This window comes from Gadus chalcogrammus, chromosome 4 (assembly GCF_026213295.1).
Source record: "Gadus chalcogrammus isolate NIFS_2021 chromosome 4, NIFS_Gcha_1.0, whole genome shotgun sequence".
In the NCBI taxonomy this organism is placed as follows: Eukaryota; Metazoa; Chordata; class Actinopteri; order Gadiformes; family Gadidae; genus Gadus; species Gadus chalcogrammus.
Window position 1 is genome coordinate 7,081,631 of NC_079415.1, and position 12,500 is coordinate 7,094,130.

General features: G+C 42.1%; 3 protein-coding genes across 6 annotated transcripts in view; 1 reads left to right on the plus strand and 2 right to left on the minus strand.

Annotated features, from left to right (window-relative positions):
• Window positions 1-2,824: 2,824 nt before the first annotated feature.
• Window positions 2,825-6,021, plus strand: LOC130381296 (cytochrome c oxidase subunit 5B, mitochondrial-like). Its single transcript, XM_056588808.1, has 4 exons — window positions 2,825-2,946; window positions 3,852-3,922; window positions 4,777-4,876; window positions 5,538-6,021. The coding sequence occupies exons 1-4, from the start codon at window positions 2,850-2,852 to the stop codon at window positions 5,648-5,650; spliced, it is 381 nt and encodes a 126-aa protein (XP_056444783.1). The 5' UTR covers window positions 2,825-2,849; the 3' UTR covers window positions 5,651-6,021.
• A 769-nt stretch (window positions 6,022-6,790) lies between these two features.
• LOC130381295 (cytochrome c oxidase subunit 5B, mitochondrial-like) lies at window positions 6,791-8,891 on the minus strand. Its single transcript, XM_056588807.1, has 4 exons — window positions 8,711-8,891; window positions 7,982-8,052; window positions 7,586-7,685; window positions 6,791-7,221 (listed from the first exon to the last, which is right to left on the minus strand). The coding sequence occupies exons 1-4, from the start codon at window positions 8,805-8,807 to the stop codon at window positions 7,109-7,111; spliced, it is 381 nt and encodes a 126-aa protein (XP_056444782.1). The 5' UTR covers window positions 8,808-8,891; the 3' UTR covers window positions 6,791-7,108.
• Window positions 8,892-8,969: 78 nt separating this feature from the next.
• LOC130381294 (drebrin-like protein) overlaps window positions 8,970-12,500 on the minus strand; it is a 7,784-nt gene continuing 4,253 nt past the window's right edge. For 3 of the 4 annotated variants that reach the window (XM_056588806.1, XM_056588804.1, XM_056588803.1), the window contains 11 exons: window positions 12,364-12,418; window positions 12,171-12,257; window positions 11,889-12,040; window positions 11,671-11,731; window positions 11,519-11,593; window positions 11,142-11,253; window positions 10,586-10,831; window positions 10,208-10,282; window positions 10,052-10,101; window positions 9,715-9,769; window positions 8,970-9,621 (listed from right to left, as the gene is read on the minus strand). In XM_056588806.1, the coding sequence (XP_056444781.1) occupies window positions 9,482-9,621; window positions 9,715-9,769; window positions 10,052-10,101; window positions 10,208-10,282; window positions 10,586-10,831; window positions 11,142-11,253; window positions 11,519-11,593; window positions 11,671-11,731; window positions 11,889-12,040; window positions 12,171-12,257; window positions 12,364-12,418 (1,108 nt within the window). In that variant the 3' untranslated portion in view covers window positions 8,970-9,481. The remainder of the gene's footprint in view (window positions 9,622-9,714; window positions 9,770-10,051; window positions 10,102-10,207; window positions 10,283-10,585; window positions 10,832-11,141; window positions 11,254-11,518; window positions 11,594-11,670; window positions 11,732-11,888; window positions 12,041-12,170; window positions 12,258-12,363; window positions 12,419-12,500) is intronic. The other variant, XM_056588805.1, reaches the window with a different exon arrangement.

Below are 12,500 nucleotides of genomic sequence, written 5' to 3' on the forward strand. Positions count from 1 at the left end.
TCATCCATAATAAGGACATTCCGACTGGAAGACAGGTATGTCTTCAACTCTCTACTTTCTACTCTACTCAGACTGTATCTAGAGTATTTGCAGTACTGTACCATATGACATGTACTGTATTGCAGGGTGGCTAATGCTCCTTTTTGAACGAAAGTGGTAGTTTTGTGATTACTTACATTGAGATGTTTCAGTACTTTCTATGGTATAGACAGTAAAGTACATTATATACAGTACTATAAAAAAGAAGCAAACCAATACAGTAACATTTCGTGGTTGCTTTTTTCTATAGAATGACTAGAAGACCTTCTGGGGGCGGACGCCAACGCCTGTTCACCCAACAGCAGCAACTTGCCATTGTGGACCTGGTCCGAGCAAACAATGCAATCCGTCTCAACCAGCTACAGCAACAAATACTTGCAGATAGAGATGTATTCAATAACATAGAGCGAGTGAGCATTTCCAATATCAGACGCATCATGGTAAAGCACCAAATTACCATGAAGCAATTGTACAGGGTCCCATTTGAGAGAAACAGGGTCAGGGTCAAAGGACTTTGACGTGAATATGTACAGGTAAGTGTTATTTTCGGCTTGGAGATGGTGCGTATATGACCGCCAACCTCATGCTCGCATGCCTCTTCTGCAGGCAATGGAACAGGCCTGCGGAGACATCAACATAGGGTCAATCCTTGGATGGATTCGGCACACAAGGCAATATTTTCCCCGATGCTTAGCGGAAGATAATATTGCTTGTGATGTTGATGAGATCCTATGGCCAGACCCCAACAGACGGCAGGGTCCATAAGCCCACCCATGCACAATTGCCATGTTTTTCTGTGTTCACAGTACAATAGGGTTTATTTATTTATTTATTTTTGCTCAAACTGTATTTACTGCACTGTAATGTACAGTCCTGCAATGTACAGTATTTAGTATTTATTTTGGTTGTGGTGAAAACGTGCCCTCTGTGGAACTGAATAAAAACAGTGAACATGAAAGACAGCAGTGTTTTATATAAAGTAGACCAGTGTGTTGCTGCTGATCTGAAAGTGTATTCATATGATGCAAGTGTGTTTCATTTTGACATCAGAGTGCCATTTTTACAAAGAATTGTTAGGTTTCGATAGCCGAGTTTCAATTTGACATAGATGTGAATGGTTTATTTCCCAGTGTTGTTGTCTTATTTGCTTGTGTGTTGAGTTTTGACACAATGAGCCAAATTTTGCAAAACGTGTTCAAGCAATTGAAAAAAACTGTAACTACATATGTAGTGGCTTTTTCATTCAAAAGTCATAATCATTACTGTAATACCTATGTAGCTCTTCCCACTAAGACTACTCATACTTAGACGGCATGAATGAAGGTATTGCAGGTATTAATAGATTTTCCCTGAACACCATGTTATAGGAATCATTAGGTATGCACAAAGACGCTTTGGGTGAAAACGGTCCTTATAATATGCATTGGGCCAGTCATAGGCTACATCTTCATACATACTGTAGATATCATTACATACATGAGTCTTTTCACATAAAAAGGCTCTCTTATATGCAAATATCTTTGATTAACCGAATGAGGCAAATTCTAAGGTAATCATTTTATGCCATATCTGATGCAAAATATTATTCATCTTCTGATTAATCTTGCCATTCTAGCGTTAAATTAAGTTGAGAAAACTATGAACCACTTCTTTATTTTTTTTTGGAAAATCATTACACCATTGATTGCATAACATGGACGTCATCCAATACTTCTTACGGTTAAATAAGATGGTGTCTCTGGTCTTAACATGCACATCTATTTCAATAACTGTTCAACCAGAGTCAAGACTTAATCTAATTGATTGCTATGATTGAAGACTCATCAGCTCTTTCTTTCATGAGATGGAAGACTGTAGCTAGAACACAATTAGAGTGGTCGTTTGTGTCATAATTACAACCATTATTATGAGTCATTTTAATGTTCTTGATTTTAGAATAATACAGAGGCATACTGTTGGGGCATTATCAACAATTATCCATGTGAATAATTAATAACCAGTACAATTCAAATTACCGGTTGGGCCTTTCTAAAATAAGACTGAAATAATGACCGCTCACATTTCGGGTAGAGGAATGTGCAATTACTGATTACAATAAAACAACTTGTAATTATTTCATTATTAATTTACGCCCCCTACAAGGCTAAAGATGTTGGGCGATATTGATTTGGAGGACTCTTGATATTGCTGACGAGCGCCCTCTGTTGGTACATTGAGGATGTGCAAGGTTTGAAAGAATTGAAACGCCTTCAGAGACTTTCTTCAACACTACACACACACACAGAATGAAGTCATCGTCGCCTATCCCGTGACTTGATCTACCTTTCCTGCTATGAAAAAAACATTAACATCCGAGAAAGAAATTGTTTATCGCCTCCCTTTAAATTACAATAATCCACTGAAAACTCGGGGGAGTTTTTTTTATATGGTTCGAAATAAACAATTTGAGTAGAAGATGTTTCACTGTGGACAGAACGGACCAGGGACGCTCCAACCCTCTCGAATCTTAAATCATATGGAAAGATCTAGTGGAAATCCTGATGCCATGTGGATAGCCCATTCACTACAGGCTTTTGTGTATACTTTTCCTCTGTATGTTCTAGGAAATAGGAAAGTGCATTTTAGAAAATAATAAACTTTTGGTGTAAATTATTCGTTTCATTCAAACGCCTTTTCTCATATTTCCATGTCCTTTTTTAATATCCTTAAACCGTTGCTCTACGTTCTAGGATGAGCGACCAGCGATATATAGCGGAACCTACGTCATCATAGCGCGACAGTCTAGTCCCGTCGTACAACAAGAAGAAGAAATGGCTGCAAGGTTACTGCTCCGCTCCGCGCTCCGCGCCGCAACGGTGTCGCGGGCCTGCCCGGCCCTCGCCCACACCCGGGGCATGGCAGCTGGAGGTAAGACGGGGACGGCTTATATGGAATATAAGCTTTTTGGGGTTCCAAATCTCACACGTTTAGCCGTAGTGGTTGCGGTTTTAGGCCAGGCAAGGACATGCCTTGCCATTGACTGAAGGAGTTCCTTATTGAGATGAAGTAAGGCTGATTGTAGGGCCAATATCAAAGGCAATGTCAACCACAAATGCATTGTAACTTGGGTCACATTGAATCCCTGATAATGTGGTTTAGCTGTCACCGTAATCGCATGTACCGTGCTCTTCTTGAAGGGTATCGATAGCAGACTACAGGACGAATGGATAGGTTGAACTAAGTTATTATGAGGATCATGGTAGCGTGGGACGCGGAGTAAATCATTACATATCTACGATCCCATTTAGTGTTCATGTTTAAACGGCGATGCGATTGTCTACAATAATAACAGACCAGAATAGATGTATAGGTAATCGTATATAGAATACAATTGCATCCTTGTTGGCCTAGCTCCACCAAGAGTCTCCATGATAAAATAAACGAGCGCTGCCTAGCTCTGAATATGGACCACACACTTTTAATTTGATTTGACCACATTGAAGAAACACCCCCCTGTCATATGGCACGGCGGTTTCTATTCATTGCACCTAGTCTTATATCTGGCAGGGGCAGAAGGATTGAGCCATGTTCATCCCAGCCTTCTCAATATAATGAGAAATGCTATTTCATTGGAAACATCTTATTTGTGTATCTAAAATTGACAGAAATGTCTTGAGCACTACATTAAGCATTCTCTATTCTCATGCATGACGTCAGTTGTATTTAGACAGAACAGACTACACCTACCATGGAGCCATACCACATAGCATGGATTTTGGTTAATCTTTATCGGATACTGCATTTAAATCTTCATATATTTCATATATTAACAGGTATCCCCACTGATGAGGAACAAGCCACTGGTCTGGAGAAGGTCATCATGACGGCTGCCAAGGAGGGAGCGGTGAGACCTTTATTCCCCTAAGAGTCTTCCAGGACTCTGGATCCAGGCTGTCAGCTCAGACTACCCTCGCACTGTGTTGGGAAGTTGGGAAGTGTTTGTTACGGCTCGCCTCCGCTGGAGCCATCGAGCTTCACGTTTTAATGGGCATTTATCAGAGTTTCAATCTGCTGGGCCATGTTACTGTGATTATGGATGGAAGGAGATGCACTCGAACTGTGTTGTTGTGCACACGATGCCGGTGTTGAATGGAGGCCAATCAGCCCGCTTTTAGTTCTGGCAGAGGAAAGACATCCATAAATGATTTCACCCGTGAATTCGACATCATTCTTTGTACTTTGATTGCTGTCTGGTGTTATGAAATGTTAAGTTATCGGGGATAGGGCCTTGGGGAGGACATTTAGCGGCAAGTTGATGCACTGCTGATGGTGAGCAATAATGCGTTTCCAGTGGATCCCTGGTGTAGAAGAAGCTGCTGCTTGTAAAGCAAAACTTTGATGGCTAATTCGTTCTTTCATTTATTTAACATTTGGGACTTTAAAGAAGCATTATGTGAAAGGGGGTTTCTTTGATAGTCGTCAACATCAAGTCATAAATTGACTGTTTGCATATCTGTACTGCACGGTGATGGATGTGTCCTATTTTTGATAGTTATATTTGTCCCAAGAGGTTTTTTGTATAGACTGCCTAAGAATTCAGGAAAACATAGTTCTGTTTCTAGTAGGATACTGGGAAACCACAATGAACACATTTCTAGGAAAAATACCCAAATTAACTCAAGATATATAAGAAGTGCAAAGTACAATGTCAAATCTTTTCATGTCTGTCTTTCCTTGAACCTCTGCCTACCCTCTCAGGACCCCTACAATCTGATGCGGCCCAAGGAGTACGCTGGCTCCAAGGTGGACCCCCACATGGTGCCCTCCATCACAGACAAGAGGATCGTGGGCTGCGTCTGTACGTCAACTCTTTGGTTTTTGTCAGGCATCGTGTACCCATTGGTTTCTGAAAGGGGCCCAGTTTTACAGGAAATGGAGAAGGCGTATGTTATACCAGAAGTCACGGGGTATACTCCTGGGTAACACAACAATAAGGAAGGGATTAAATGTCAACAGTAGCTTTTGCCACAACAAAACGCCCAACTCCTAGTGTTTGTTTGTACAGTAGCTCAGGGTGTAGTCTATGCCAAAGCAAGACGCCCAATCTCCTTGCATTAGCTGACACTGGCTTGAGTACAGATGTAGTCGTTTTTTTTTACTCTACACATTCCTACCTGAGATGTCAATGTACAATCGAAACTTATTTAGGAAATAGACAAAGCCTGGTACCAATTGGTTAGTTTTTCAAACTGTCTTTTACCTGCTAGAACCCAGGATTTCAAAAGTAGATAGTATTTAAATTGGACAGCCTCTGTCAGTGGTTCTTCTTATGGCTTCTTAATTTGGATTTAGAGAGCTCTTCCTTGCCCTATAGGCTATAGTGGACTTCCGGGTTTTTGTAAAATAAAGCATGTTTAGCCCTTAACTAATTAAGGGCTATTGATATCAAATGGACCTGATTGAAGGGTTCTCTATGCAGCCCATGTTTCTGCTCCTCACCCGATCTCCTCTCCCTGCAGGTGAAGAGGACAACACGGCTGTTGTGTGGTTCTGGCTCCACCAGGGGGAGCCCCAGCGCTGCCCATCCTGCGGGGCCCACTACCAGCTGGTGGCCCACGAGCTGCCCCACTAACTTATACCACCACACCCGTCTCCGCATACACCTCTATTATTACCCATGTTAACGTAAATGTTCACTTCTTAAATATTCCAGATGATGTTGGAACGACTCCCAAGTAAGATTTTATATTTGTCTGATCTGATCTCGGGGTTTTGTTCCAACACAGAACGTATATCAACTTTTCAACCTCATCTGTTTTTTTTGTTTTTGCTTTGTTTAAACTTTTAGTGTTTTACAAAAACCTTGGGACACAATTTTATTCTCTGCAGACTTCCATTGTGTTGCAGTTTACATTGTCATGTACTGTACAATCTTAACTCCTGGTCCAATTGCGCTTAATGAAACAATAAAGTCTTGAACTCCTACATGTCTGTTTTTGGTCTTTGTTCTATTCAAATGGCTATAGTCAAATTAATCATTCAACAGAGCTGAAGTGATTTCTGGCCAGGTTTTGTTACGTTAAAGGAACTTGACTCAGGAAACATGTTCACATCAAAGATACTGACCTTTCAACATTGTTATTTGTCTTATGTTTTTATTGGTCCCCCACACAGAACTAGAGCCAAGATGGCCTAATATCCAGAAAGGTACATGAATTCAAAATCTCACGGTTAATTCGTAAATATGGAAATGCCATCTTGTGACAGGTTGACCTTCAACGTTTCTCCTGGAAGGCTAGGGTTTGTGTTCTATGGTAGTCTAATTCAAAGTCTAGTCTAGCGGATGCAGAAGGGTAAGAAAAAATTCTAAACATAACAAAACTGGCTTAAAGTTTGGAATTCCTCCAGTTTTACTTCTGGTGTACTAGCAAACGGAATTTGGAGGAAGAGATTGTCGTGGGGTTACTATGTTAAAGTATGCACAGCAGGGGGTGGGTCATCTGGAGGTCCTGGCGGAGACTTGTTTGAGCTGAGACCGACCAGCTCCTCAGATACGAGTGCACGCTCAAATCAGAAGGCCTTTATAAAAGTATGGATTTCATCCTTGTATTGATTATATTTTACCACCTTAAAATGTATTATTTAACTAAGCTGAAATGGGGAGCATTGTAAGGTATAGAACAAAGTTTCTAACCCTCTTCACGAGTTATCAAAATACGTGGAATTGCATGAAGTTATACTGAAGTTATATTCAAATGTTTCAATTGTTAGGATAAAAAAATTGACAAGTCAAGAAGTCAAGTCTTTATTGGTTCAATATAAGCAAATGGACCCAGAGCAATATGGTACAGTACAAGACTATGTAAACTGCAATTCAATGGAAATATTTGAAATACAATACTCCCTCTCGATGCCGAAAGCAGAAAAAAGTAAAAATCAAGTCCCACAGACAACTTCAAGATCCATGACCTCGTTGTCAAGTCCCTCTTAGCTTCGCTCTGACAGCATCTGGAATAATCAAGGACATAACGGGAGTATAAACAGCTCTATGTAAAAGAGGGGGCTGAGGAGACGGGTGTGGTGGTATAAGTTAGTGGGGCAGCTCGTGGGCCACCAGCTGGTAGTGGGCCCCGCAGGATGGGCAGCGCTGGGGCTCCCCCTGGTGGAGCCAGAACCACACCACGGCCGTGTTGTCCTCTTCACCTGCGTTGAGAGGAGGAGGAGACCGGGGTGATTACATTACATCGAAGGATTTGCTTCCTTCCACAACATGACACCGTTTCCAGAAGAGCCAGATGTCAGTGGGACCAATGTGTTTTGATCATTCAGAATAAAGATGAATTATGTTTTATGGAGGATATCACAAAAACGTTAACATAATCTAGTTTGGTTGCTTTGCCTGTCGGCCTTCCTGATCATACTTGAAGAGTCAAGCGCAATAAACTGTTTTCGGTTTTCAGGGGAAAATATCAGACTCGTTTTATATGCATTACGTGCAGAAACACAGAGGCTAACTATTAACCACAGAGACAGCAGTATGAGCGTTAGGATTATGTCATTGACGTACAGACGCAGCCCACGATCCTCTTGTCTGTGATGGAGGGCACCATGTGAGGGTCCGCCTTGGAGCCAGCGTACTCCTTGGGCCGCATCAGATTGTAGGGGTCCTGAGAGGGTAGACGTTAGAATGAAGCGCTTATCCCAACAATATGAGCTCCTTAATATTAGGACATGTTATTGAAGAAGTCTTTGATTTCATGTCCTTGCATATTCAGTATCTTTGCCATATCAATAAGGCCACTACATGAACAGTAAGCACAGGATATCATTTGTATTGTATTGGTTTAGGATTCTCCCAAATAATGCTAGCGAGATTGAGTTTTGACTTTCAACAGATAACGGTATAAATGTGGATAATGTTTCCAAGACAATGATTTTAATATGTTTCTTAAAAGTCTCTCACCGCTCCGGTCTTTGCGGCGGTCATGATGACCTTCTCCAGGCCGGTGGCTTGCTCCTCATCGGTGGGAATACCTGATCACAGACCAGTGGAAAAACTTGATGTGGAAACCTTGATCAGCTTCACTCATTGCTCAACCATTGCCCAAGCACTCCACTTCTAAAACGTTTTGGTGTCAGATCAAGTCTCTTAGTGAGATTAAAGGTGTAATCTCATCTTCTGTTATTCAAACCATACAGTCATTTACATTGATAAGAATCAATTCCTTTGCAGTTTACACACGTGTGTGTGCGGTTTGTAACATTTAAATGCTGTAAATAGAATGTGGCTTTGTGCTTGGATGACCCTCACAATCATTTCAGCAGACTTTTCGGTAGTCATCGGAATTTCCCCTGCTTTGCAGCCAATCATGCATTGAGTCAGTAAACGAATCGATATGATCATAAGTCAGTTTGTCTGTCATGTCTGGTAAAAGTGAACCACACGGTCACCTACACAGGAATGGTTTAGCTTCAAAGTGGCAAGAGTAAGCATCTGGGAGAGACAACTGGAATATAGGTTATATATGTAAATAGCACTTTCAGTCTTCACTTATGCTTTATTTACAAATACGGGCACATTTGGTATAGGAGGCTGTAGCCCTTCCGCCTTCCGCAGTGTCTCCGTCCCTGTAACAGAACTACCTCTGTGACCCAAACCCCTCTCGTTTCTGGATCTTAGCGCCAAGCTCACCTCCAGCCGCCATGGTACGAGACATCGAAGGGGCCATAGCAGCCCTGAATGTGGTGGTTGCCCGAAAGGCAGAACGGAGCAGTAACCTTGCAGACATCTTGCCCCTTCTTTTTGACAACTTTAAGCCGCCGTCGCTTTATTTTGACGTAGGCGGCGGAGTACGTGCGCGTCAGCGTGTGACGATACTAGCGCTCCGAAAGCTGGAACAACTATTCGAAGTATCAGCAATAGTAAACAAGTATTATTTGGATTCAAAACGAAAAGTAATTGGTTGAATGACAAAAATAGTCATCAATCATTTAATTTCAAAATTGTTGTTACTGCAATAGTACAATTAGGCTCCTCATTCTTCAGATACTCATTGGTCAATAACTTATTTTGAATGATAAGAAAAGGTTAAACGTAGGCCATGAAAATAAATTGGGGCCATGGCCCATGCAGTCGTCTTTCAGCCAGGGATGTTCAGCCAGAGTAGGTTACTAGGGTAGCAGCCTTATAAGAGGGCCAATACTATTAACTACTCAGGAAGCAAATACATCCTATGCTCTTTTCGCATGGAACCAATCCATTGTGTTTCACTATTTGAGAGACATGTGGTTGGCTTCATGCAGGTAGACATTGGGGATCAAACTCAGAACCTAATAATAATTAAAATATTGGATTATTTTCTAGATAACTTCAGATCCTCAGATGTTAGCAACAGCTGAATTGTAATTCATTTAAAGCTGACTTTAACGGACGAGAGACTTGAGCATTACATTGGCCAGGTGCCTAGAGGAGAAGCTCCACGTAGTTAGCGGGGAACAGCCCATAATGTCCATTAGGAGCGTATCCTCTCCACCATCCCCTGTCCACCTTCCCGATCCCGGTGATGAGGTCATGGGGGTTAAAGGAGATTTCTGTGTCATCCACTGAAAAACAAAATTGAGATGATTTTATGCAATTTGGTGGACGACATTTTTATAAATTGTTGCATTAATTGTCTTGTAATTGCTGTATCTTACCAGCTTGGTAGTTGTAAAGAGCTTTCGCCTTTAGCGTTTGGTCTTCAACCGTCAACTGAAATGTGAAAAGGTGTTCTATTCATTATCAAGGGTTAACCTAAAGACTTTAATCTCAGGATTTAACCTCAGAAATGTATTCTGGAGAGTAGTATCCTCTCAGATGATGTGTGATGGATAGATCAGCACAGTACATAGGCTGATCATTGTATCTATCAATCATACATCTGGGGGGATGAATTGCTTTTTGTGACTATGACTGCATGGGGGTTTCTGGTTAGTATTGAACACATGTTCAATAAAGAGCCTGGGGAAAACAGAGACAGGCATGTGAACCTACGTTTGGAACCTCTTCGTACAGGTCCTCATACAACGGCTCTTCTTTCTTATCTGATCCAGTGGTGACACGATGAGAAAAACAAATAGAACCAATGATAAATGATTGGTAGCTGACTTCACAAAAAATGACCACATGCTTTTTGTTTGAGCGTCTTACAAGCTCCCTCGAGTACATCGTAGTCATCGTCGTCTTCAAATTCATCCGACCATTCGTCCTCTGAGGAAGCATTGTCTGTAGGAGGAAGAGAGAGAGAGAAAGAGAGAGAGAGAGAGAGAGAGAGAGAGAGAGAGAGAGAGAGAGAGAGAGAGAGAGAGAGAGAGAGAGAGAGAGAGAGAGAGAGAGAGAGGGAGGAAAGGTTAGAGAAGGAGCAAAGTAACAAAGACAGAGAGAGGGGGAAGAAAGAGACATGTTAGCCCCACGTCAACAATTCTTTGTCTTGTTGCTGAGTAAACACCAGATGTATCTCCACCGGGTAATGCTGGAGCTCCACAGCCCCATTAGTTATTATTGTTACTATCTGGGTATGTATCTGACCTGTGGGCTGACCAGGTGGGAGGTCATTCTCGTAGAGTGCACTGGAGGGAGACTCCATGGGTGGGTCCGATCTAACGGGCGAGGCGGCGATCTCTCCGCGGCCCGCTGAGATGGTCGACGAGGAGGACGAGCTAGGAGCCTTGCGTACCACCGGAGCAGGGGAGGGCGAGGGACGACGCTTCGGTTCAGGGCCCGCAGCTCCGCCGTCGCTTGAGTCCTGGGAGAGAAAGGGGCTGCGCAGTTTCCCTGGACAACATCAGAGCACATGAAATGATTGCTGTGTCCTGTGTCGTAGATGGGGTTTAAAGGGGCCCTATTTCACAACCAGGCCTGATCTTGATTGGCAAAAGGATTCCCCAGAGTGACGTCACAAGTGGGAGTGTCCTCTATCAGTTGGTTCAGTCCACTGGGTAGGCTGGTAGGCTGATCCGTCTACATCCATCTCTGTTGGTATGCTCTTCTTGTGATGTCACTGCCATTTTGAAATGGCTTATACTGGCCAATGAACCAAAAACCTGGAGGGAAAACAGGGGGCCTGCGTAGTTGTGGGTCATACCTGGTTGTGGAGTGAGGGGTGCTCCATTGTTGACGACGGGACTCTGCTGGTTTTGCTGCTTAAACACGTCTCTTGGGTTAAAGGACCTCTGGGATATCAACAATTTGGCTTCCTGTGGGCGGTTGTATTAAGGAGAGCTTAGTTTGAGGAAGGAGATGATGCAAAACTCAACGTAAGTATGTGAATCATGTTGGATCGAGAAGGCCTATGACCCGATTGGTCGAAACAATTATGAAACAAGAGAAGAAAGGGAAACACCCCCCTTGCCCAGCTTTGATTTTTTCTTCCATCAGATTTAAGTCCAATCATCTAAAGTCTGATTTGTGATAATAGTAGGCCAATGTCATATGAGGGTTAGGACACTTATTTAAACTTACGTTGGCTTTCTGTACTGATTCGGCAGTCTGGATCCCATTGTTCTGGTAGGTTTTGTTGGGCCTCAGTTCCTCGTACTGAAACACACACAAGGTTAATAGGTGAGTTGTACAATAAAGAGGAAAAAACCTTAATGCACTCAATAGGATTGTACCTTTGTGTGGATCTTCTGTTGCGTTTTATCAATTCTTTCCATTTCTTGTTTCTTCTGAAAACTGAAGATACAGAAGGGTTAAAGAACCTTTCATGTGTGTGTGTGTGTGTGTGTGTGTGTGTGTGTGTGTGTGTGTGTGTGTGTGTGTGTGTGTGTGTGTGTGTGTGTGTGTGTGTGTGTGTGTGTGTGTGTGTGTGTGTGTGTGTGTGACAACATACCTATTCTGAACAATCAAGGCCCTATTTTCTTTGTCTCTTTTTTCTCTTTCTTTGGCTTGTCCTTCTTCTAGTTCTCTCTTCTCTCGCTCTATCCTCTGCTTCTCCTCCTCCACCCGCTTTCTGGACTCCTTCCTATGTTCCTCCTCCGCCTTCTGCACAACAGGGAACAATTAGAAAAAATAACGGTGGAATATAAATGATCAGGTAGAGTTGGTTCATATTTGTTAAGGATTTTGTGTGAAATTGTGTATTTTTTAAATACATTTGAAAAAGGGTAAAGACCTGAGTTTGGGCCCAGAAGTGATCTTTGTCAGTCTTCTGAATCTCATCTCTGGCGTTGATTTTCTTGTAAGAGGGAACCTGATGTACCTAAATATTGGATAATATCATATAAGGTTACCTAATATACCATAATTTAACAAAATGTGATTGAAAAATAACATAACCCATGACTTGTTAGTTTTTTCTATCTTACCATTTTATGTTGCTCTTTTTCCCTTGTTTCTATTTGTAGTATCATCTGAAAACTCCTGTATGGGATAGAAACAAAAGCATTAAAACACTTCTGTGTGTGTGTGTGTGTGTGTGTGTGTGTGTGTGTGTGTGTGTGTG

Excerpts from the sequence above, each read along its gene's own strand:
- LOC130381296 (XM_056588808.1), top strand. The coding sequence starts at position 2,850 with ATGGCTGCAAGGTTACTGCTCCGCTCCGCGCTCCGCGCCGCAACGGTG. Across the intron at positions 2,947-3,851 it reads CCGGGGCATGGCAGCTGGAG|GTATCCCCACTGATGAGGAA; the intron begins GTAAGACGGGGA and ends ATATATTAACAG. Across the intron at positions 4,877-5,537 it reads GAGGATCGTGGGCTGCGTCT|GTGAAGAGGACAACACGGCT; the intron begins GTACGTCAACTC and ends CTCTCCCTGCAG.
- LOC130381295 (XM_056588807.1), bottom strand. The coding sequence starts at position 8,807 with ATGTCTGCAAGGTTACTGCTCCGTTCTGCCTTTCGGGCAACCACCACA. Across the intron at positions 8,053-8,710 it reads TCGTACCATGGCGGCTGGAG|GTATTCCCACCGATGAGGAG; the intron begins GTGAGCTTGGCG and ends GTCTGTGATCAG. Across the intron at positions 7,686-7,981 it reads CCGCCGCAAAGACCGGAGCG|GACCCCTACAATCTGATGCG; the intron begins GTGAGAGACTTT and ends CTACCCTCTCAG.